General features: G+C 43.8%; 1 protein-coding gene across 1 annotated transcript in view; it reads right to left on the bottom strand.

Annotated features, from left to right (window-relative positions):
- PARD3B (par-3 family cell polarity regulator beta) overlaps positions 1-19514 on the bottom strand; it is a 1011045-nt gene extending 991531 nt beyond the window's left edge. The window contains exon 1 of the mRNA XM_034655034.1: positions 18707-19514. Within this exon, the coding sequence (XP_034510925.1) occupies positions 18707-18826 (120 nt within the window). The 5' untranslated portion in view covers positions 18827-19514. The remainder of the gene's footprint in view (positions 1-18706) is intronic.
- Positions 19515-23176: the final 3662 nt, after the last annotated feature.

Here is a 23176-nt window from a genome sequence, read left to right as displayed (position 1 = left end):
GGGAATAAAAACTGGTGTAGTCACTGTGGAAAATAGTATGGAAGTTCCTAAAAAAATAAAAAATAGAATTATCATATGATCTAAAAATTCCACTAGTAGGTATTTACCCAAAGAAAATGAAAACACTAATTCAAAATGATATGTGCACACCTATGTTTACTGCAGTATTTACAATAGCCAAGATATGGAAGGAACCCAAGTGTCTATGCTTTGATGAATGGACAAAGAAGATGTGATTATACACACACACACACACACACACACACACACACGGGAATATTAGTCATAAAAAAGAATGAGCTTTTACCACCTGCAACAACATTGATGGATCTAGAGGGCAACATGCTAAGTGAAATAAGTCAGAGAAAAACAAATACCATATGATTTCACTCATGTGTGGAACTGAAGAAACAAAACAAATGAGCAAAAAAAAAAAAAAAAAAAAAAAAGACTCTTAAATACAAAAAACAAACTGGTGGTTACGAGAGGGGAGGCTACCTAGGGGCACGGGTGAAGTAAGGGGGTTAAAAGCATACTTATCATGATGAGCACTGAAAAATGTGTACAATTGTTGAATCACTACATCATACACCTGAAACTAATATAACACTGTATAACAGTTATACTTAAAAAGCAGTTAATTGTACTAGTCATTCATCTTTGCTGCCACTCATTTGCATTTAAAAAAAAGTCCAATCTAACTTTGATGAAGCAATACAAATTTATTAATTCTCAACCCTTGATTCTACAACTTTTTTACACTGTATGTGAAGAAATAGCAAGTACACATGAAGCACTTCTGTATACTCCCATACGGTAGGTGTCTCGGGGAAAAGCACTTGTGTCATTGCTTAATTTGAGCTGAACTGTTTTTTTCATGGAGCACCACTTTCACTTGAAAGACTGACAAACTATGATTATTTATACTTGAGCTCTGGGTGGATATATCTCAAAAAGGAATGATGTGAACCAAGGCACTTAATACAAAGTAAATGACAGTTATTTGTTGCCAATAGTAAGGCAGAAATTAAAATTTCAGAAAACTTGCATCCACCACTATGAGCTAAATAATTTCCCAATACATATACCTTTCAGATGAAATTGATGGTAATATCAATATATGTGGTTTTTTAATTGAATAATGAAACGTGTCAACATTTGAAAGACTCGCATAACCCAGTGAACCACAATTCAAGATGTTAAAAGATCACGCATGGATAACAGATCTATTCCAAGTACAACACAAAACCAATGAATTATAATGTGACACTATGAATATTTCATTGGCATAAATTTCACACTCCACGCTGCAACTAACCTTTAAGAAAACCATCACTTACTAAGATGTTTATAATCATGAATCCCACAATTTTGATGTTTATAATCATAATCCCATTATTATGTTATGTTATAGAAGATTTGTCCTGCTGGCCAACGTGCTTTAGAGATCCTGCTTGCTGGTTTGATGATGTAATATGTCAGGCTGGAAAATGCTGGAAGATGCCACATGATAGGGAATTGCAAGTGACCTCTAGGAGAGGAGGCGGCCTCCAGGCACTGCTACCAGCTAGCAGTCAGTAAGAGCCAGGGCCCTTAGTTCTACAGCTGCAAGAAAGGAATTCTACCAAACACCTGAGAGAGCCTAGAAGCAGATTCTTTCCAGACAGGACTCCTGAGAATGCATCCTAGCTGACACCTTGATTGTAGCTCGGGGGATCCTAAGAAGAGGGATGGGCTAACCCACAGCAATTGTGATGTAATACATGTATGAGAAAGAAAGAAATATAAAACAAACCATGTGTTGAATTTGCATGTGGTATATAGAAAGCATATCTACAATTATCTGAAAAAGCTATTAAAATGCTCCTCCCTCTTCCAACTACATAACTATGCGAGGCAGGATTTTCTTCATGTATTTCGACCGAAACAACCAACTGCAACAGACTGAATGAGAAAGCACATTTGAGAAACTATCTGATAAGCAAATATCAAAGAGGTTTGCAAAACCTTATGGAGTGCCACTCTTCTCACTAAATTTTTCTTTTGTTTTGAAAAATATTTTTTCATAGCAATAAGTGATCTTAACTTGTTATGGTCTCTTTGTTATTTTAAATCAATTAGATGTGCTTTTGTTTTCTTAGTTTTAATTTCAAATATGGTAAATAGGTATAATCCACCTAAAAAGGTCTTTCTGGTCTTCTAAAATGTAAGAGTGAAAAGGGGTGTTGGGACTAAGAAGTTTGAGAACTGTTACAATGTTTCTATTTCCCTCCTCTCCGCCATAGGACACACTTGCCCTCCTTTCCTTCAGTTATCTAAATTCTATCTATTTCTCACACTTGGCCAAGCCAACCCACTGGGAGCTCTTTCCCTTCTGAATGCCCAGAGAACTCTTTTGGCATTTGTTTGCTGATTTCTTCATTTCACTATGTATACCTGTCTCCCTGCCTGGCTTGTGAAGCCCTGAAGGAAAGGCACTGTGTGGCACATGACAGGTACTCAAAAATGCCCCTCCCGCCCTCTCCAAGCTAAATTAATTAGGGGCTGACTAATGAGTGCAGCTCAGACAAGCCACTGGGCTTTTATCAATGCTTGATGAAGCCAGCCCGTCAAGGACAGGAGAAAAGATGAAATTGAGAACAAACCTGAATCTCAAAAAGGTCATCTGAAGAGGCAGAAAAGAACAAGAGCACAGATACCAGAATATTTAAGTGGAAAGGGTAGTAGCGAGTGATAGCAGACCATGAGACGTTTGTTTTTCAATAAAACAGATAGCAAGTTACCTGTGGACCATTTTGGAACAGAAATGTGAGGAATGAAGAGAGTAATACTATAGGGAAGGCAATGGGGAATCAACAGAAGTCCCCCAAAGCCTCCTAGTGTAAAAGCTGGAAAGATTGCTTTAAACTGAATAGCAATTGTTATAAATTGAACTGTGACCCCCAGAAAAGATGTGTTGAGGTCCTAACCCTTGGTACCTGTGACTGTGATCTTATTTAGCAATAGAGTCTCTACAGGTGTAATCACATCAAGAGAGGTCATGAGGGTGGGCCCTAATCAGGTTTGACTGGCATCCTTACAGAGGAGAAGAGACACAGACTGAGAGACACAGAGAGGATGACCATGGAAAGATGGAGGTGGATACTGGAGTTACTCTGCCACAAGCTTAGGAATATCTGGGGCCACCAGAAGCTGGAAGAGGCAGGGAAGGCTCCTCTCAGAGGCTTCAAAAGGAGCACAATCCTGCCAACATGTTAATTTTGGACCTCGAGTCTTCACAACGTGAAAAATTAAAGGTTTGTTGTGTGAAGCCATCAGGTGTCAAAACTTTGTCATGGCAGCCCTATGAAACCAGTACAGCAACAGAGTGAGGGACTCCTCACTACCCCTCCTCATGCTTCCAAGGAGTCCTTCTCAGCCACAGACAAAAGGTAGAACAAAAGGAGAAAAAATCTAAAATGCAAACCTAGTTGCAGCAACAGCAAAAAAAATTGTGTATTTATATATATATAAATTATATTATACATAATATATGTAATAAATTTATATAATCATATAACTAATAGTTTTTACTGAAAATTTCTGAACTGCAGGGGTTTTTTGTGGGTTTCTTCGTTTATTTTTTTTTTTAAGGTTCTGGGAAAATGTCTCTGATCTAACTCTGCTGTCAAAACTCAAGCCCACTGAATCTCTACAAATGTGTCTCTAAATACAGAGAGGAGTATTATCTTGCCATTGCATACTTCCTCAACTCTTTGCTACAAACTAATACGTAAAGTTACCAATACTATTACTATGTCTCAATGAAAGGAATATGGGATGACAAACAATGCTTGAGATTTCTTCTAGATTTTATCCAGCCATGTGGACTTCCAGGCCCAGATGACTCTTAGCTCACCTGCTGGCCATTCTCAAGTCTCAAGATCCAAATCTTATCTACGCAGGGAATTTAACATTATAATCCATAGATTGTAACTTAAACCTTTATAATGCATACTGGACATAGGAATTTGCCTACAGCCTCACACTTTATTTCAATCCAAAAACAATGTGATTTTAGAGCTGTGAGGATATCTAGAGTCACCTGACCTGATGACTAATCCCAGGTCCCCTAAATATCAGGTAGCCTCAGCGGTTTTCTAACTCTGGGCCCTAACCTATTAGTGGGTAGTAAAATCAAATTAGTATGTCCTAACTACTTTTAAAAACTAAAACAGAATAAAAAAAAGTAGAGGCATCATTTATAATAAGAATAAGTACCCCCAGGAAACTTTTATTTCAATTGTATATATATGTTATGAACACTGGATCATGAAGGAAACCCTATTATTACTGTATTTGTTAATCCAAATCCTGGCAGGAAACAGATGATTCACTCAAATTAGGCACTTAGGTGTTTAATAAACTATTAACAAAGGTTTGCACAAAGTTAAGGGAAAACATGAAGGGATAGTGCACTTAACAGTGGTGAGCCCTCGCCATTATCCGGAACCCAAGAGAAAGGGAAAGGAATGGAAGTCAACCCAGCGGAGAGAGAAGTATGAGGAGGGGGTGCCCGATAGGAGGTGTAACCTTCAGTGAAGAGAGGTAGCTAACGACAGTGACGTGGCAAGAGGGGAGTTGACCACTCTCCCTTCTCCTGTTGGGGCCTCCCCCACAGCTGAGGACAATCAGAAGCCCCAGAGTCAGAGAGTCCTCACAGCCCAGCCTCCAAGGTCACAAAGGAGGCCACAGAAGGGTCAAGAGTGGGTCTGGAGAGGCAGTCAGAGGGCTTCCAGCCACCGTGAATCTCTATCACAGAAGTCTGAAAGCCACCAATACAGTTTATATATTCATCAACCTGTCTGACCACTTTCATTTCTGGAATTTTTTCCACATTTTTTCCATATCTGCCTTCAAATACCGCTCTTGAGTCAAGGCTCTAATCTAATGCCAAGCAAGTGATGTAAAAGATTGGCATCTTTATGACCAAATGACTTATCATCTCAGCCAGGCCCTCAACACTCCCCAGCAACATTTTCATCTGTCCTTAGTCTCCCATCTCTCCTACCCCTGTCTGTGGCGCTCCTGAGGGCACAGACCATGTCTTACTGGTCCCTGTATCCCCAGACCTCAATGCCTAGAATACAGGGCATTCAACGAAACACAAAATTCAGACTGCCCCCGCGCTCCATTTCCACCCTTACTTCCTTTAGTATAGAGAATCAACTCCCAAGTCCGATCCCTTTGTTCCTCAAAATCTCAAAGTCCATTTCCTCTTCGCTTCAATGTCTATCCCCCATTCCCATGGCAGGGACTTGGACCAGTTTCTCCACGTCTAGTCTCAGTCCCCCGTCTTCATCCTCCAGGGAAAGCCATACAAAAAGGCAGATCAGATAATATCACCACCCTGCCCAGAATGCTTCCTTGACTCCTCAAGCTCCCTAGACCATTGTAACAAAAGCCTCCTGGCTTTGACCCTGCCTTATTCTCATGGCCCTCATGCCCCACCACTCCCTCCCACAGTCACCCTTAAAAAACGTTCCATAATACTATCCTCTTCTCCCACCAGAAAAACAAAACAAAACAAACAAAAAAAATGCTTTACGTTCAGGCAGACTGGCTGCTCCTCTCTTCCTCCCCATCAACTCCCCCATACTCATACCTCCCCCTTTCACCCCACATGTCCCATCACCCTCTCTCCCGGTTCCTCCAATGCCTCTCCCCACCCTTACTACTCTGGCAAACGTCCATTAGTCCTTCAACACCAAGTGAAGCCTGCACGACTACCCATCTCTCCAAGCCAAGCGCAGTCACTCTCTCTGCCCACTACTCCAGGGCCCTCCACCATACTATGCTCTGGTTTGCCTACACTGTTCTCTCTGCCCTTTTATTCTATAAGCCTGATGGAGGCAGGGACTGTGCCTTATTTTATTCTATAACCCCAGCACAAGACATAATGCTTGGCCCAATATCATTGTCTAAATCCTCTCTCAAGAGACTGAAGTGACATCTAGATTATTATAGACAACCACAGCAAAGCATCCACTACTTAGAGGCCTAAGGCCTCGCTGAATAGACAACATATTTTTTATGTGAAGATGGGGTTAAGGGACTGTAGTTATTTCCCATCATTCTTAAGTCAGGAAACCCACCATCTCTGCATCCCTTCCCCAAAACAGCCCACCTCTCTATGAAGAGGAAGGAGTATAAATTATATCTATATATCCCCTGTTGCACTTTCTAGGCTTCATGTCTTTATAAAAGAATACCAGCAAAACTTAGCCTAAATCTCACGGGGATGAAAGGCACAGCACAGGGAATGTCATCAGCAGTACTGTAATACGGTTGTATGGCGACAGATGGTTGCTATGCTTGTGGTGAGTACAGCATAACATATAGATTTGTCCAATCACTACCTTGTACACCTCAAACTAATGTAATACTGTGTGTCAACTGTGCTTCAATTTAAAAAACAAAAAGATGGATTAAAAAAAAACTAATCCTAAATCTCTCTAAAAAGACATCAGAAGTCTATTACCAGAGTTCCCCATAAATCCTTAATTTTGGGGTATCTGGGTGGCTCAGTTGGTTAAGTGTCTGCCTTCAGCTCAGGTCATGATCCCAGGATCCTGGGATCAAGCCCCGCATTGGGCTCCTTGCTCTGTGGGGAGTCTGCTTCTCCCTCTCCCTCTGCTGTTCCCCCTGCTTGTGCTTGCTCTTGCTCTCTCTCTCTCTCAAATAAAATCTTAAAAAAATTTTTTTAATTAAAAAAATAAGTAAATCCTTGGGGTGCCTGGGTGGCACAGCGGTTTAAGCATCTGCCTTTGGCTCAGGGCGTGATCCCGGCGTTATGGGATCGAGCCCCACATCAGGCTCTTCTGCTGTGAGCCTGCTTCTTCCTCTCCCACTCCCCCTGCTTGTTCCCTCTCTCGCTGGCTGTCTCTATCTCTGTCGAATAAATAAATAAAATCTTTAAAAAAAAAAAAAAGTAAATCCTTAATTTCTGCCTCAAACATAGCAATAAAATGGGTCTCTTCATTTCCTGTCCATACGGTTCTCTCGTCTTGCTGACAGGGGCTTAGCCCAAGGGTTGCAGATATCTCCGCTGTTATCTGCCTCCATCACCAAGTGAACTCCCTGTCCCCCCACCCCACAACTCCTCCACAGCCCACGACCCCCCAGGCAAGTTTAATAGCTTCCCCAGAGGCAGAAGACAGGAGGAGTATAGGGCAATTTTATCTGGGTGATACTTGGCACTGCATCTGATAAGGACTAAACTGAGAGTGAACCCTTTTTAATCAGTCTGTCTTTGGTGTCTTGAAATTCCACCTCATCGCAATCCAAAAAGCCAGAGTCCAGCAATCAGAAGAATTGCTGAGCCCAGGGACAGGAGGCAAAACGAATTTGGCAGCCCCTTGACACAGGTACCATGCCTTCCAAACATAACGAAACCATCCAAATTAAGATAATCCAGATTCATTTCTAAAAATCAACGTGAAATTAATGAGCAAGACACTGAAAAATCAAACATTGTTCAAATATAAGAAAAAGCACTGCACAAATCCTCATGAAGCAAAAAGAGGATGTTCCTTCATTGAAAATCCAGAACCACAGAGCACTCAGTCTCAAAAATCTGAGAAGTGAGTCAAGCTGTCAGATTCCGAAGCTGTTATTTAAGACAATCATTACGGCAGATATAATGGACCACTCAACAACTGTCTACAGTAAATGTGGATTTGATGAGGTATTTGAGGACAATCAAGAGAAAAGTTGCATGTAGACTTTAAAAAAAAAAAATACCACATCTGAAGATTTCAAACTTGCAAAACTTTGTGTTGAATACAAAGCCATTCTCATTTTTATGAAAGGAAGCAATGTGAAATTTAACATAATTTCACAAGTATCTATGGTATGCACACTAGATGTCAAGCATATGCTAAAAACAGGGATAGGAAATTTTTTTCAAATTCCTTGTTTTTGAATAGTTCACAGTGTCGGGGGGAGACAAAATGATTGCAGTACAGGCAGTGCCTGGCTCGGTGTGCACCTTTATCCAAGTGGACTACTTTCTAACCCCACGGCATCTAGATGGGGCACACGGCTAGTCTTACCAGGGAAATGCTAGTAAGATGTCATATCTGCCGCTCCGGGCCAGGCCACAAATGTCCTGTGGCCTCCTCCATGTTCTCTTTATTCATCAGTCAGCAGAGTGCAGATATTCAGAAAACCCCAAGGCCAAAGCACACAGTGGGGAGGGGACTATGTGTGTCAGAGCCCACACCTCCCACCCAGAGAGAGAACCCTTTGCTGCGATAAGCCACCGTCATTTGGGTGTTGTCTGTTAAGTTAGTGGACTCTGACTACCTAACAGTAAAATATAAGATATAGTTTCCAAAAGAAAAGCACAAGCATGGGGAGCTCTGAGAACACAAGAATGAAGCCCCTGAGCAAGAGCGACATAGGGCAGGGAGGGAGGAAATTCCTAGAGAAGAGCAAGCTGGAGACTCATCCGGAAGGATGGGCAGAATTTACCAGGGGTGGGGAAGTGTGAAAGAACAGGAAACCGCAGGTAGGAATCGGAAGGGCATAAAGGGATAGAGAAGACAATGGACAGGCAAGCAAAGTTTGCCTTTCCACCTAAAGGCAACAGGGAACTGTTTAAATATTCCCAGCAGTAGTTCATACATCACCAGATTTGTGGCTGTAAGGTTCTCAGCGGAAAACGGTTTGGAAGAGCCCAGAGCTAGCAGAGGCAGAGAGGTCAGTTAAGAGTCTGCGGCAATCCCCCACAGCAGAAATGAGCAATGGCATGGCTTTGGGGTAAAAGCAGACGCATGAGACACACTTGGAACCAAAGAAGCTTTTGAACAAACTAGCACTGGGTGGGATATAAGGGAGGAAAGATCACCAAGGAACAAAGTATGCCCAGGTTTCTGGATCAGACTTCTGGGTGAATGAGGGTGACCAGCAGAAATGGTGACCAGCAGATTTACAGAGAAAAGGCTGGGCTTCAACTGTGTGTGGAACTAAGGTGGTGAAGTCCAGAGGCTGGTGGATTTGGGGTCTAGGGAAGTTCAGAGGCAGAGGTGTGTATTTTGGGGTAGCTGAAGCCAGAGAATAGGGGAGATCCCATTGAGACAGAACCAGAGCCTGATGCACCAGCAAATGTGAAAACAGCGTAGAGAGCAGCTGCAAAGACTGAGAAGAGACGTGTTTAAAAATCCTGGAAAGTTCATGGGCAGATAGAGCTTAAAAATATCATCAAATATAAGGGATGAGGGGCACCTGGCTGGCTCAGTCGGTAGAGTGTGCCACTCTTGATCTCAGGGTCATGAGTTCAAGCCTCACGTTGGATGGAGAGACTACTTAAAAAAAATTAAAATAATAAAAATCTTTAAGGGGCACCTAGGTGCCTCAGTCAGTTAAGCTCCTGCCTTCAGCTCAGGTCGGGATTCTGGGGTCCCGGGATGGAGCCCTACATTGGGCCCTGCTTGGTGGGGGGGAGGGGGTCTGCTTCTTCTCCCCCTCCTCCTGCTTGTTCTCTCTCTCTCAAATAAATAAAATATTTTAAAAAATTTTTTTAAATAAATAAAAATCTTTAAAAAAAATAAAGAATGAAAAGTAACAAGCACCACATCTTCATAATCTTGTTGAAAGCAGTTTATCTGGGGAAGGTGTAAGAACCAGGGTAATCAACTGGGTTGAATGAGGCCTTAACAGAAATATCTATTTTTTTAATCCAATTTTCCAAAATCCTCTCCATTTCTTAAATCCATGCAAATACTTTTAGATATGCAAATTGAGTGAAACATGAATATACTTGTAATGAAACCAACAGCCACATTAAGAAGCCATGAAAATCCCTGAGGGCGTCACCCGAGGGCAGTCACAAGCTGGGTTCAAGTGACTGCACACCAACGCTCCTCCCTGGGCCTGGTCTGACTTTTCACAACTCCCTCAACCCGCTGGTGCCCACTCACTTTGCTCCCTCCACCCGGAATGCCTCACCTCACTCTTCCACTTTGCAAATTCCTCCCCGTCCTTCAAAAAGGCTTCAGGGTCTTCTGTTTCAAAGAGCATCCTTGGTCCACACTGTAGCCCAGGAAACATACCTCTAGAGTAAACCTGGCTTACTCACACGTAGGCCTCCTCCCCCCAGAAGGCTGCAAAACTCACCAAAACCAGAGACAGGAACTGACTGATCTCCATATTTGCAGCCCCAAGGCTGTGACCTGTTATACTGGCAGCCCCTCCAGAACGCCACTACCACCTGCTATTCAGCTCCTTGTATGATCCTCTCCCTTCACCCCCCACCCCCACTCTCCTGTCACGTGCTTGAATTAACAGAAGGTGGCAGGGGCGCCTGGGTGGCGCAATCAGTTGAGCGCCCGACTCTTGGTTTCGGCTCTGGTCGTGATCTCAGGGCTCTGAGATGGAGCCCTCTGTGGGCAGCATGGAGTTGGCTTGAGACTCTCTCCCTCTCCCTCTGGCTCTCCTGCTCGTGCTCTCTCTCGCTCTAATGAATCAATCTTTAAAAAAAAAAATAGAACATGGTAGAAAATATCATGCCAGTGGCAGATCTAAGCCTAAGAATACCTGGCAGCTTCCGCCTTCGTACTCTTTGGAGCCCCGAGCAGCCATTTAAGAAGTCTAGCGACCCTGTCCTGGAGGCCATGGGAAGAGGCCAGGGCGAAGAGGATCGGACGCTAAGACTGCGTGCGAGGGAACCCAGGGACCCAGATGACAGTCCCGACACCGGTCCCCCGGGAACCAGCCCCCAGCTATTCAAGCCACTCCAGCCGAGGCACCAGACTTGTGCATGAAGATGGCACTCTTGAACCCCCCAGACCTAGAAAACACTACACGGAGCCTTCTTTGTGTGTTTGCAGTTATTTAAGCTCCTGGACAGTGGGGTACTCTACCCTGGAACAACTGCAACTCGTGGCAGTAGACACACGGTAAAAGGAGGTTTAACTCAAGAAGAGTTCATTACCAGCCCACTGTGTGCCAGGCACTCTCACAGGAACTGGGGGATCAACGCTGAACAAGACTGACAAAGATCTCTACCTTTACTGAACTAAAATTCTAGTGGGGAGAACTGGACATATAAATACAGTTATAATAAGCCGTGTGATAGCGAGGGAGGATTTCTGGGGAGAAAAGGCAGGAAAGAGCAATATAGAGGATGGTTGGAGGGGTTATAATTATAAACAGTGCGGTCAGGAAGGTTTCATGGCGACAGGAACAATCTTAAGATGGAAAAGATGAGGAAACGAGACAGGTGGATAACTGGAGGGGACTCTTTCAGGCAGAGATAAACAGCACATGAGGTGGGAGCCTGTCTGTTATTGTTGGAATAACAGCCACAAGATCACAAGGCTGGGGGAGAGTAGGAGAGGGGTGGAAGAGGAGGTCTGAAAGGTAAGAGATGGTATGCTGGGGTCCCCAAGACCACCCAGGTTCAATGATTCACTAGGACGACTCACAGGACTCCGCATCGGTCATTCTCACAGCTGTGATGTAGCACAGGAAAAGGATACAAAGCAAAAATCAAAAAAAAGTTTGCAGGAAACTTGGCACAGGCTTCCAAGGACCCGCTTCCAGTAGACTCCCCCACCCCCAGCCCAGGAACAAGTTTTGACATCACTTGTGGAATGCTGTCTACCAGTGCGATCAGTAGAGACTCAACATCCACAGTTTTCACTGAGGGCTGGCCACACAGGGACCCTCTGCCTAGCAGGCACAAAAATTTCAGGCCTCAGAAAGAGAGCAAGTGCTCACTATAAACCATACTGTTTGCATAAACAATAAGCCATTTGCATAAGCCATTCTTTTCAGGGAATGGTGGGAACGCTCCACAAATCTAAGTTCCCGGATGCCAATCAAGAGCCAGTCCTGTACGTAGGCCTGAAGACAGGACTCTCAGGCCTGCTACACTAACTTTTCTTTGCACAGATACCCAGATCATGTGGTCCCTTACAGGCCACCTGCAAGAGATGGGAGCTGACAAAGGATCTGGAGTAGAAGAATGACATGACCTGACGAGAATTTTAAATGTCACTCTAGTTTTCGTGTTGAGAAAAGACTTACAGTGGTGGTGTGGGGTAGAAATTAAAACCCATTGAGAAAAAAACAAAAACAAAAATACCATGAGCCCCGAGGCACCTGGGTGGCTAAGCGACTGATTCTTAATCTTGGCTCAGGCCATGATCTCAGGGTTCTGAGATCAAGCCCCCATTGGTCTGTGTGAGATTCTCTGTCCCTCCCCCCATGCTCACACACTCTCACTCTCTCTCTCTCTCTCCCTCCCACCCACAAATAAATGAATAAAATCTTAAAAAAAAAAAAAATACCATGATCCCCAGCACACTAACAGAAAAGCTGGAAGAAGCAGTTAGATTCTGAATGTACTGTGAGAGTAGTGTCCCTCTGAGTTGCAGATTGATTGCAGGTCAATCACAGAAGGAACAGAGCCATCAAAGATTGGGTTTCTGGCCTGAACAAGCAGAAGGATAACACTGTCATGTAATGAGACAAGAAGACCATGAAGAGGTGGATTTGGAGTAGGGGATCAGGAGTTCAGTTTGGGGCTTGCTAAGGGTCAGATACCTACCTGACATCCAAGTAAAGGTGTCAAGGAAACTGCTACGTACAGAGTTTGGAGCTCAGAGGAAAGATCTGGGCTGGAGCTATCGCGATGATATTTGGGCCCATAATGCTGGATGAGCTCATCTAAAAGCATCTTAAAGCTCACTAAAAATGTCCAGATTTCTGTTCACCACCCCTTGTTGGCCCACCATCCACCAATACCAAAAATAGATGCTGTGCATCCCCAGGCTGTTGCACCAAAGGGGCACACTGAAGCCTAACTCAACTTGCTTTAAAATCAAGCTGGGTTTTGCTCATGTCTAGGTGAAGGATTCAAGATTTTAAAGGCCCTCTCTTCCACCTGTGGATACCAAAAGGTAAATGAAGATCCCTTTCTGATTGGCAAAGTTCTCAACAGGACAACCACACCTATAAGAATGTCAAGTTAAGGGCTGCCTGGGATCTAAGCTTTAGACCAGTGGTTTCCAAAAGCCACGGAGAGAAGTCATCAGAGGAGCCTTAGACTTGAACTGTCCATTTGGGTAAGTCATCTGTGACCATTTAAATTTAAATTTAAAATTCAATTCCTCAGTTACACTAGCCACATTTCAAGTATTTAAAAGCCATGAGTGGCCACAGGCCACCCTACTGGAAAAGGCAGACATAGAACACTTCCATCATCACAAAAAGTTCTACTGGACTGTAGTGCTTCACATTTTCCAAGAGACCCAATGCTCTGCATTATTAATAGACACCTCAGATGATTTTAATGACTGATCTCTTCAGAAAACATAGTCTCCTAAAAATCTGACATGATCTTTTGCCCAACTTCCTCAAAGAGGATCTATGAAGCAGAATGCCCTGGGAATGGGGATAAATACTTCTAAATACTAAGCCATTTGACCAGTCTCCAAACTACAAATCAGGGCTGTGGCTCCCAACTGCACATGAGGCAATTAACTTAGCTCAGAGGAACTAAACCGCAGCCCCAGCCCCAGTCAGCAAATCCTATACGTAGGTCACAGGAGAGGGAGGGAGCCTGGGGGTGGTGGGTGAGAGAGAGACAGAAAGGGGCATGGGGAGGGGGGTGAGAAGGAGGCATGGGGGAGGGGACAAAGAGGTGTGAGGGACAGAGAGAGGTATAGGAGGGAAGAGAAAGCGGTGTCATGGGGAAGAGAAGGCCCAGGGGCCACAAATCCAAAGGCCTACACCAAGCCAAAGAACAACAGTGGGCCATAAACAAAGAAATAATAGAGTAAAAAGTTAAGTCTGAGGTAGTAACATACTGCTAGAGAGGCAATAATGGAGTGGAGAGTAGAATGATGTGTTCCAAAGAGAAGAGGGGTGTCTCATCTCCAACTGATGGTTGGTAGGTGGGGAAGCAAAGCCCAGTACTGTCAGAGTTTGATTTGTTTTTCCCCCAAAGAGGGTAGAAATCTGGATCTTTGCATGAAGTCTCAAAATATTTAAACATGGAAACTAAGTCAAAAGGTGATACTGAGGGGCCCCTGGGTGGTTCAATCAGTTAAGCATCTGCCTTCAGCTAAGGTCATGATCCCAGGGTCCTGGGATCGAGCCCTACATCGGGCACCCTGCTCACTGGGGAGCCTGCTTCTCCCTCTCCTACCCACTCCTGTGCTTTCTCTCTCTCCCTATCTCGGTCTCTCTCTAAAGTAAATAAATAAAAATCTTTTTTAAAAAATGTGATACTGAGCAGAATTGAAAAAACACATCCGTGGGTCCCACCAGGCCCCACTAGCCCTGTGTCTGCAAACTCAGAGGCTCTTCTATGCAAGTCAAGTAGCAGAACCAAAAGCAAGAGAGCGGCGTGTGCCCTGCTGCTGGTGAGTCAGTCTTATCCACTTGCTGGGGAGAGTATGCAGTCCACATACTAGGAGAGGACTGAACAGAAAATGAAGCACTCAAGTAAGTCCGTGCCCAATAAATTGAAAAGCATTTTGGGAATCCCGTCTGGTCCTAGTTTATGTATACAGGAACCTTAAAATCTGGAAACAAGACATCAAAAACTGAAGACTTCGAGAATTTAGGATTTCTAGCTTATTCCTCCAGGTTAGGCCCATACAATAGCCTACCAGATTCTTGTTACTGTACAAATTTTTAGATGCTGACCCCACGATTTATCAGAAAATGGAATTGTTACTCTTATCTGGCTCAGATTTAGGAAGCTGGTCTCAATGGTAAAACAAATTACTCAAAATATCTGAACACAGAAAAGATTCATTTAGGCAAGTCTACCAAATATTTCTTAAAAAAAAAAGTATTCTCATACAGTCAAATCCACTATCCCATGAACTCAATATTCATATTATCTCATTCATTTCAACTCCACACTATACATTCTCATTACTAAACAAGTCTTTCCCTTATTCACTCTGACCACATCTAGTGTCTGTGTTTGTGTGTATGAAATATATGTATATGTGTGTGTGTGTGTGTTCAATTTATTAAATTATTTGACCACCTGCTGTGAGAATTCATTCATGGTAAGAGGGATGATTGCTAATGACAGGTTGGTCTGGTGAGGTCTAAAATACAGTAATTGCCATCAAAAGAGTTTAAAATTAAATGAGTTCAGGGGCGCCTGGGTAGCTCAGTCGTTAAGCATCTGCCTTCGGCTCAGGGTGTGATCCCAGCGTTATGGGATCGAGCCCCATATCAGGCTCTTCCACTATGAGCCTGCTTCTTCCTCTCCCACTCCCCCTGCTTGTGTTCCCGCTCTCGCAGGCTGTCTCTCTCTGTTAAATAAATAAATAAAATCTTTAAAAAAATAATAATAAAAAATAATAAAATAAAATGAGTTCAGTGATACCAAATGATTCAGGGAGCTGATTGGTAGTTCTCAGCCCTAGCTGGGCATCAAAATCACCTTTTCAAAACACCGATGACCAGGCACCACTCCAAACCCACCAAATTAGAATCCTGGAGAAAGGGAAGCAGGCATTTGTATTATTTAAAATGTTAAATGATAAATTAGAGGTAACTAATGATCAGCCAGGGTTGAGAGCCCCTGCAGGATATGGCTCAATTACCATTCACCTGTGACACGTAATTTTGATGATAAATTTAACTAGTTACCCAATGATCCCCACCTTGATGACTTAAGAAGACAATCTCCTCGCCACTAGCTACTTAAGTAAATTGGATTTAGAGCTTGGGACACTGATAAACTACCAGGATCCAAAGGCAAGCAACCCCATAATTCTTGCCCCTTAGTAAATTCCACCTTCCCGGTAAAGTTCATTGAGCGGTGGGGAGGAGGAGGCAGCAGGAAACTCCAAGTCCCAGATTTCAGAACATAATTAAAGCCTTCCCAAAAGTTCCCTCAGTGTCTTCAGCATCTTACCTACTTCTGGCCTTATCTGATGCTGATTCAGCTGGTTCCCCACATTCCCCAAATACCAGTCTTCTTTGTTTCTTCTCAGCAGAGGGTGGATACTTCTCTGATGCTGTCCACAAAATCCAGAATGGCCTCCTTGGGCTTCACTTACCCTCCAAACTATAGACACCTCAACTCTAGCCTCCATTTTGAAATCTGCCTTTCTCCCATCTAAATGATTCAAGGCCCCAAAAGAAATGGGCTGAATTTACATTCATGATCCCACCAAATTTGCTTCTTTACAGCACTCTCCACCTGGATATCTAAGAGATTTGGCCCATTTTTTCATCTGTAATCAAACTAAGGAATGTTGTTCATACTTGGTTTGCAAATCCCGCAATATTAGGCTCAGAATTCAGACTTGTCCCCATTACATGTAGACCTACACTGTATGAGATATAATCAAGAGGAACTTGTACATGTCCCAACTCTCAGCAAGAAACAAAATTGCCATCTTCAGGCTGACAGGTTATTATAGAAGTTTGTAGATGGAAAGGTCTTTTTAAAACAAACTGCAAAAAATGAATAAAATGGATAAATTCCAATGCATAAGAACCTACCAGGCTGTGCAGTTAGTGTCTATGAGTAAGGACCCTATGAGCAAGGACTCAGTTCCTGGGTTCAATTCTACCACACATCACTCATATCTCTGTGTCTTTTATTCCCTATGTGTAAAAAGAAAATTAGTACCTGCCTTATGAGATCATTTAACTTACATAAAGTTCCTACAACAGCACCTGCCTCAAGTAAGCACAATTCACGTTATTGTTATGTTTTTATTTCTGAGTGCAGGGCTAAAAACTTTGCTGTCCAGGGAAGCAAGCCTTTTAAATCTCTTTCACTGATTCAAGGAAAGTGAATTCATGACAAGTTGCCTTTCAAATTGAATTTTGACATTTCTGGTCTTTTCCCATTATTTTCTAAATTCAATGGATGAAAGCATGGAATTTGACAGATTATTTCTTGACATTTTAGTTCCATTAGGAATACCATTTAATATTAGTTAAGCCTTGTTATGATTACGATACTATTTAAAATGAAACTATGGGAGAGAGAGATTTGGGAAAGAGAAAATATCACTTGCCACTTATTAAATTGAGATTTTAAAAGCCAAAGAAGGGAGGGAGCATTTATAAACTGCAGGTGACCTTTAAATGTCACACTCACTAATATATAAATGTAAACACAGAAAAATGTAATATCTGGTAATAACAGTAAACTGATCAATACAATTACATTATAGGTTCTGTGATATTATAAATTATGCTTTCAGTACAGAATATCAATAGCTTTTTAACACCTTTTAAGATCAAATTACAATGCACTAAATTTCATCTGGTCCCCTGCATGTTATTTATAAGCATGTAGCTTACTTCGATTACTTGGACAGCTCCACATACTAAGCTTCTAAATATACAAGATGTTAAAGCATAAATTATTTTTCATATTAAGTTAGTAAAAAGTAAGTATCACCTCATTAAGATAATCCTTCAATGACATTTACTTTAATAATTTGTCTAGAATATGTTGTTACTACTAACCTTAGCTTACTTTCAAAAATGAGGGAAATACAGTTCCAAGGAGAATTTGTTACTTGTGCAAATCTCAGTTTTTAACTGAATTACACAATACAAAACAGCATACACTATTGTAATAATGGGGGGGAAACGGGGTAGAAACTCACATAGTTTTACAGGCCATTTCTACAGTTCTCACAGCATGAGAACAAACTTTAAGAGAGCCACTGACCTCTAACTCAAGAGTTTATGACTTGTCATTTTGAGGAAGATTTGGGGTATGATGTTCCACTTGAAGATTCAAAAAAGAAAAAGGCGCTCTTCAATGCCTTCATTTAAAGTTTCCATGTTAGAAGACACAGACTCCCAGTATGCTACCCAAACACCTATTATGAATTCAAGTGTCTTGCTAGGCCTTCTGAAGATGCACTGCACACTTAAAAACAATAGTCACTTAACTTTTACTTGTTGCCGATTTCAGGGACAGGGCTGGGAACAATCTACCCAACAGTCACGCGGGGCCTGACACGGCGCACACACTAGTAAATACAGGATATGCGGCCTGAAACTAAAGACACTCAGAATGTAGACTGCTGAGTGTAAGCAAACGGCATCCTTCCACCCTAAGTTCCTGCTCCAGTCACTGATGGAGAGCAGCTCACAAGACTCCAGTCCCAAGGGCCCTGTCAGTTATATCTTCTGAGTGTCTGTGACTAGCACCAACCAACTTTCTAACTCCAAGAACAGAAGTGGGGCGGGCTTTAGCCCTGGTCAAAACTCACACCTGAAGTAAGCAGCACCTTCAAATACTCCCTCAAGAAGCGTTCTCTCAAACACCTTCTAAAGCAGTGCTTCTCAAACTTCAATGGTCATTCCAACCACCTGGAAACTTCTTTAAAACCAGATTCAGAGGCCGAGGTCTTGGATGAGGGCACCAGATGGTGCATTTGTAGCCAGACCCCAGCTGCCTCCCAGGCAGCGTTTCCTCCTATCACCCTCTGAGAAGCAAGGCCCACGAAAGCCCAAAGACATCCAGGTCACTTATATTAGAAAACAAACAAAAGTTGAGGGCACAGGTAGCGCCGAATTAAGACTCCTGGGCAGACTGCGTCCCTTGGGCGTCGCCACCCAGTCCTGGGGCCTCTGGCAGGTGCCTCAGCCTCAGTGCGCTCCCGGGGAGCCCGCCCCGCAGCCGCACCCCCCTCCCCGCCCCAGCGCTCACCTTCTCCCGGGTCTTCAGGTACCGCTGCAGCGCCTGCTGCGTGAGCTCCCCGACGCGCAGCTGGCCCTCCTTGCAGGGCACCACGATGCCTGTCCTGCCGAAGCACACGGTCACTTTCATCCTGGCCCCTGGTGCCCACGCCGTGCCCCGCCGAACAGGTGTCCGGCCTCACGGGCACAGCCCCTAATGAACCCCCTTAGGGCCCGGGGTTCGAGGCGGCGCCCCTCCGCCCTGCGTAGGCGGCCCCGCGGCTGGCGGCAATCGGGGGAGGGGGCGGCAACGGGAAGGACTACCTCCCAGGTAGCTGGTGACCAGGGACGCGGCGGCACCGCGGCCGGGCTCCTCCTACTCTCCCTGCTCCGGCTCCTGCTCCTGCTCAGGCCCGAACAAGGCGGCTGCTGCGAGCCCGCCAAAGCGAAACTGCCGGCCCGGCTCTGGCCCTGGCCCTGCCCCCTGGCCCTGGCTCTGGCCCTGGCCGCCCTGGCGGCGGCGGCGGCGGCGGCTGGGCCGTCCCCAGGCCCCGGGCTGGAGTGGGCGGCGGCGGCAGCGGCAGCGCGCGGGGCTGGAGTTGGGAGGAAAGTTTTGCGCCGGATCCCAACTCCTCGGCGACGCGCAGCGCTCAGGGCTCCCGCGGCCCCCGGGCCGGCCTGGGCCCTGCTCTTAAAGGGGCCGCGACGCTCCCCGGCCCCGCCGCTCACTCGGCGGCCCGGGGCGGGGGCCGTGCAGCGGGTAACTGGAGCCCGGGAGCCTTGTCCCCTCACTGCACCTCTCCCTGGCTCTGTCCCTCCCGCACACGCGTTGAGCTCTAGGGAACTGTAACGGGACCTGAGAGCTACCCACCAGGGAATTGAAACCGGATCTCATAAAGCACCCTCGAGGGAATAGTTGGGAGACTGCTGAGCTACACCGTTAAAATGTGGGGATTGGAGCAAGATTCAAGGAAAGCCTGGGAGCAGGTGCTTGTCGCCACGCCCACCAAAAACACCCCAGGGAGTGGCGGTTTACAGGTACTGAGCTGCAGGGATGGCCCAAGGACCTGCCAGGACCCTTGTCTTTTTTTTTTTTTTATATTATGTTAATCACCATACAGTACATCCCCGGATTAGGACCCTTGTCTTAAGCAGAGCACCGATTCTGTCCTCTGGAGTCCTGAGATGGCAAAACTAAGGGGTTCTTGGGGATAACGTGACGGTGGGATCCTTCCTTTTACAGAAGAGGAAACTGAGTATTTCCCCAAAGGTCACATCCCAGACCCAGAAATGATAGCATATGTTTACATATATCCTTCTGAAAATGTGCCTTCTGTTGTGCATTTGACTAGAAAAACCATTTAAACACGTTTAGGCTCATGATATGTCAGGTGAGTGTTCACCACCAATTGAAATAGGTGTATCTGAGAAAAAAAAATTAACAAAAAATATTTGTGTCATTCTTAGCTCCCTATCAATGAGCTCCTTTGAGCCTAACAACAACCCTGTAAGGTAAATAACTATTTTTCCCATTTTGTGCTTGAAAAATGGTGCCGAAGGAGGTTAAGGAACTGAGCAGACCATGAGGTTAGTTATGCTAAGAGAAACTCAGTTCTTCCCATGTTAAATCTCTGGTCTCCCCAAACCGTTTTTCTAGCAATCTAGTTCATCCAACAAGATCCTCAAGGCTACGTAATAATGTTTCTCTACAAAAGAATTTGTTCCTGGGGCGCCTGGGTGGTGCAATCCCTTAAGGATCTGACTCTTGGTTTCTGCTCAGGTCATGATCTCAGGGTCCTGGGATCCAGTCCCTGTAAGGCTCCCGGCTCAGCACAGAGTCTGCTTAAGATTCTCTTTCCCTCTCCCTCTGCCCCCTCCTCTCTCTCTCTCTAAAATAAATAAATAAATCTTTAAAAAAAAATAATTTGTTCCTTTATCAAGACATTTTCAAATTGAACTTGAATTGCCTAGGATGGTATGATAATGTGCAGGACATTACATTAATGGTCTCATGAATTTTGAGAGTTTTAAAATTTTTTTATGCATTCACACATGCAATAAATATATATTGTTGTCTTCTATGTACAGGGCCTTATATAAGGTCAGTGGCATCAAAGAGGATCACGTATACCAAGTTGATTTGAAAAATATATATTAGAGAGTATACTTTGGGAGCAAATGCAATACAAACCAATTTAAATAAACCAAAGACAAAATCTATTTCCTCAGTCTTTTCCTCATAAAATCAGAAGATCCAAAGAGTACTCCTCTGAGGCAAGATTGAATCTAGAAACTCAAACAATGTCCTCAGGGGCCATCTTTCTGTATCTATTGGCCCTGTGCTCCTCAAGGTTATTCTAATTCTCAGTCAGAATCTCCCCGGAGGAGGCAAAGATGGCTACTCCCAGTGTTCCAGGTTTACACAGCCTTAAAGACAGTCATCTCAGACATCAATAAGCCTTTTTTGGTGAGGACTTGCATATCCAAGCTTGAGTCACATACCTTCCCTCTGGTGAGATGATTGGCCAGACCGGGTTCACCTGCCGCTAAACCAGGACTGAAAACAGGAGTGGTGAACACCCAAAAGATGGGACAACAAAGCACATTTCACCACCACAAAATATAAGACTGCTTCCCAACCCTTGGGGGCCTTATAGGTAAACAGCAGGGAAGACAAGGCCTTTCCACAGATGTGAAAAGTTAAATAGAAACTACAAAACAACAGTAAATTTGATCATTCTACTAACATTATTGATTCAGATGTATGCCGGGCACTGTTTAAAGTGAATATAAAGTATAAATAAAAATGGATATATGTTACATATGAACATATATATGCATCTATACTTAAGCATCATATATTAGGTATCTGTATCTTATTTTCTTTTGCAATAATCTTATAGGAGAGGTTCTTCTGTTACTCTCCTTTTAAAGATGAAACTGAGGCTGAGGGAGGTAAGATCACATTCTTAGCAAGTAGCAGAGGCTGGATTAGAACCCAGGCAGTATGACTCCAGTCAGACTTGCTAGTAGCTGCTATGCTGATCTGACTTGCTGAGTACCGAATGAGTAGAGCAAAGAAACAGATAGATACTAATGCTGTGCGTTAGTATATGACCCCCTACTCTTAATGTTGTGTATTGTATAGACATGGAGAATGGTACAGAGCAAAGATTTTGAGCAGAAGAAAAGACTGGATTCTTTATCTTCCTGGTTTGTTTCTTTTCTTCTTTGCACTTGCTCCAGACTTTTACTCTTCAGCTCAGATAATGAGGAACTCCTGCTCCTCTTCACACCCCAAACTTCCTCTGGGCCCAGCCTCAGCCCCTCCCCAATACCTAGAGCCCCCAGTGTCCTGGCTTTGAAAAGCCCGGGTTTAAGCAGGAAGAACACCCAGTCTCTCCACATCCCACTTCCAGAAAGACTGGAATCAGCTTGTGGGGCGGGCTGGGTTGTCCTTAGACCAAGGAAGGGACAGAGCTAGGCACACATCTGAACGAAGCATTGTGCAATCCTTCGCATCATGGGGTGAACTTTGATGAGCCCAAGCTAGGAAATAAAAAGAGTTTAGCGTTCATTAATTCATGTTTATTAATTAGCCAGATTTAATTTGTTCTTCAGTCTTATCACAGCATACATAGAAACAATTTATCATATATTGAGTGCTATAAAAGAACATAGTTACAACACACAGACATTCATGCCCAGCGAATTCCTGAATCAATATTTCATGCCCCATGGGACTCCTGGACAGAAGACAATAAATAATTTGCCTTGATTGAGTAACACTGGAGGATTCTAGGCCTGGGTTCCATTTTCTTGTTTTGCCTGTTGGATGGATAAATATTGCCTGTGGTGTGATATTTTCCCATTTGTTATCCAACAGCTTAGCAAGCTTTGGAGAAGCCAGTGAAAATCTTATGCAGAGAGCAATAATACTGACCAATATTATTAAACTGCTCTGCCTTACGAAAAGTATAACTAAAATGTCAGTTACCATCAGGCATATACTGAACAAAAAAATTATAATTTTGATATATATATTTGACCAGGCATCCATTCTAACGTTTAGCACCATTAAAACAGAAAACATTTTCACCTTTCAAGGAATTTTTTGTAACAAGCAGTATTTTTGTCGAATTCAATATTTTTTCACGATAATCTTCTAAGACCTTTGGAACAATTAGTAAAATACATTATGTTCTTGGGGAGTTTAGGTGGCTCAGTAGGTTAAGCATCTGCCGTCCCCTCAGGTAATGATCTCAGGGATGGAGCCCCATGTTGGCCTCAGACTCTGGCTCCCTGCCTAGGGGGGAGTCTGTTTCTCCCTCTCCATTTGCCTCTCTTTCCCCCACTCATGCTCTCTCTCTCTCTCTCTTAAATGAATAAATAAAACCTTAAAAGGAAAATAAAAATCAATACATTGTGTTCCTAGCGTCCTTACGAAAGCAGGTGCCAGATTGATGTCATAAAAGAAAGAAAAATGAGTATGAGTCTTCAT

This window comes from Ailuropoda melanoleuca, chromosome 2, assembly GCF_002007445.2.
Source record: "Ailuropoda melanoleuca isolate Jingjing chromosome 2, ASM200744v2, whole genome shotgun sequence".
Taxonomy (NCBI): Eukaryota; Metazoa; Chordata; class Mammalia; order Carnivora; family Ursidae; genus Ailuropoda; species Ailuropoda melanoleuca.
The sequence above is the reverse complement of the archived record's forward strand: the minus strand, read 5'-3'. Positions and strand labels throughout refer to the sequence as shown.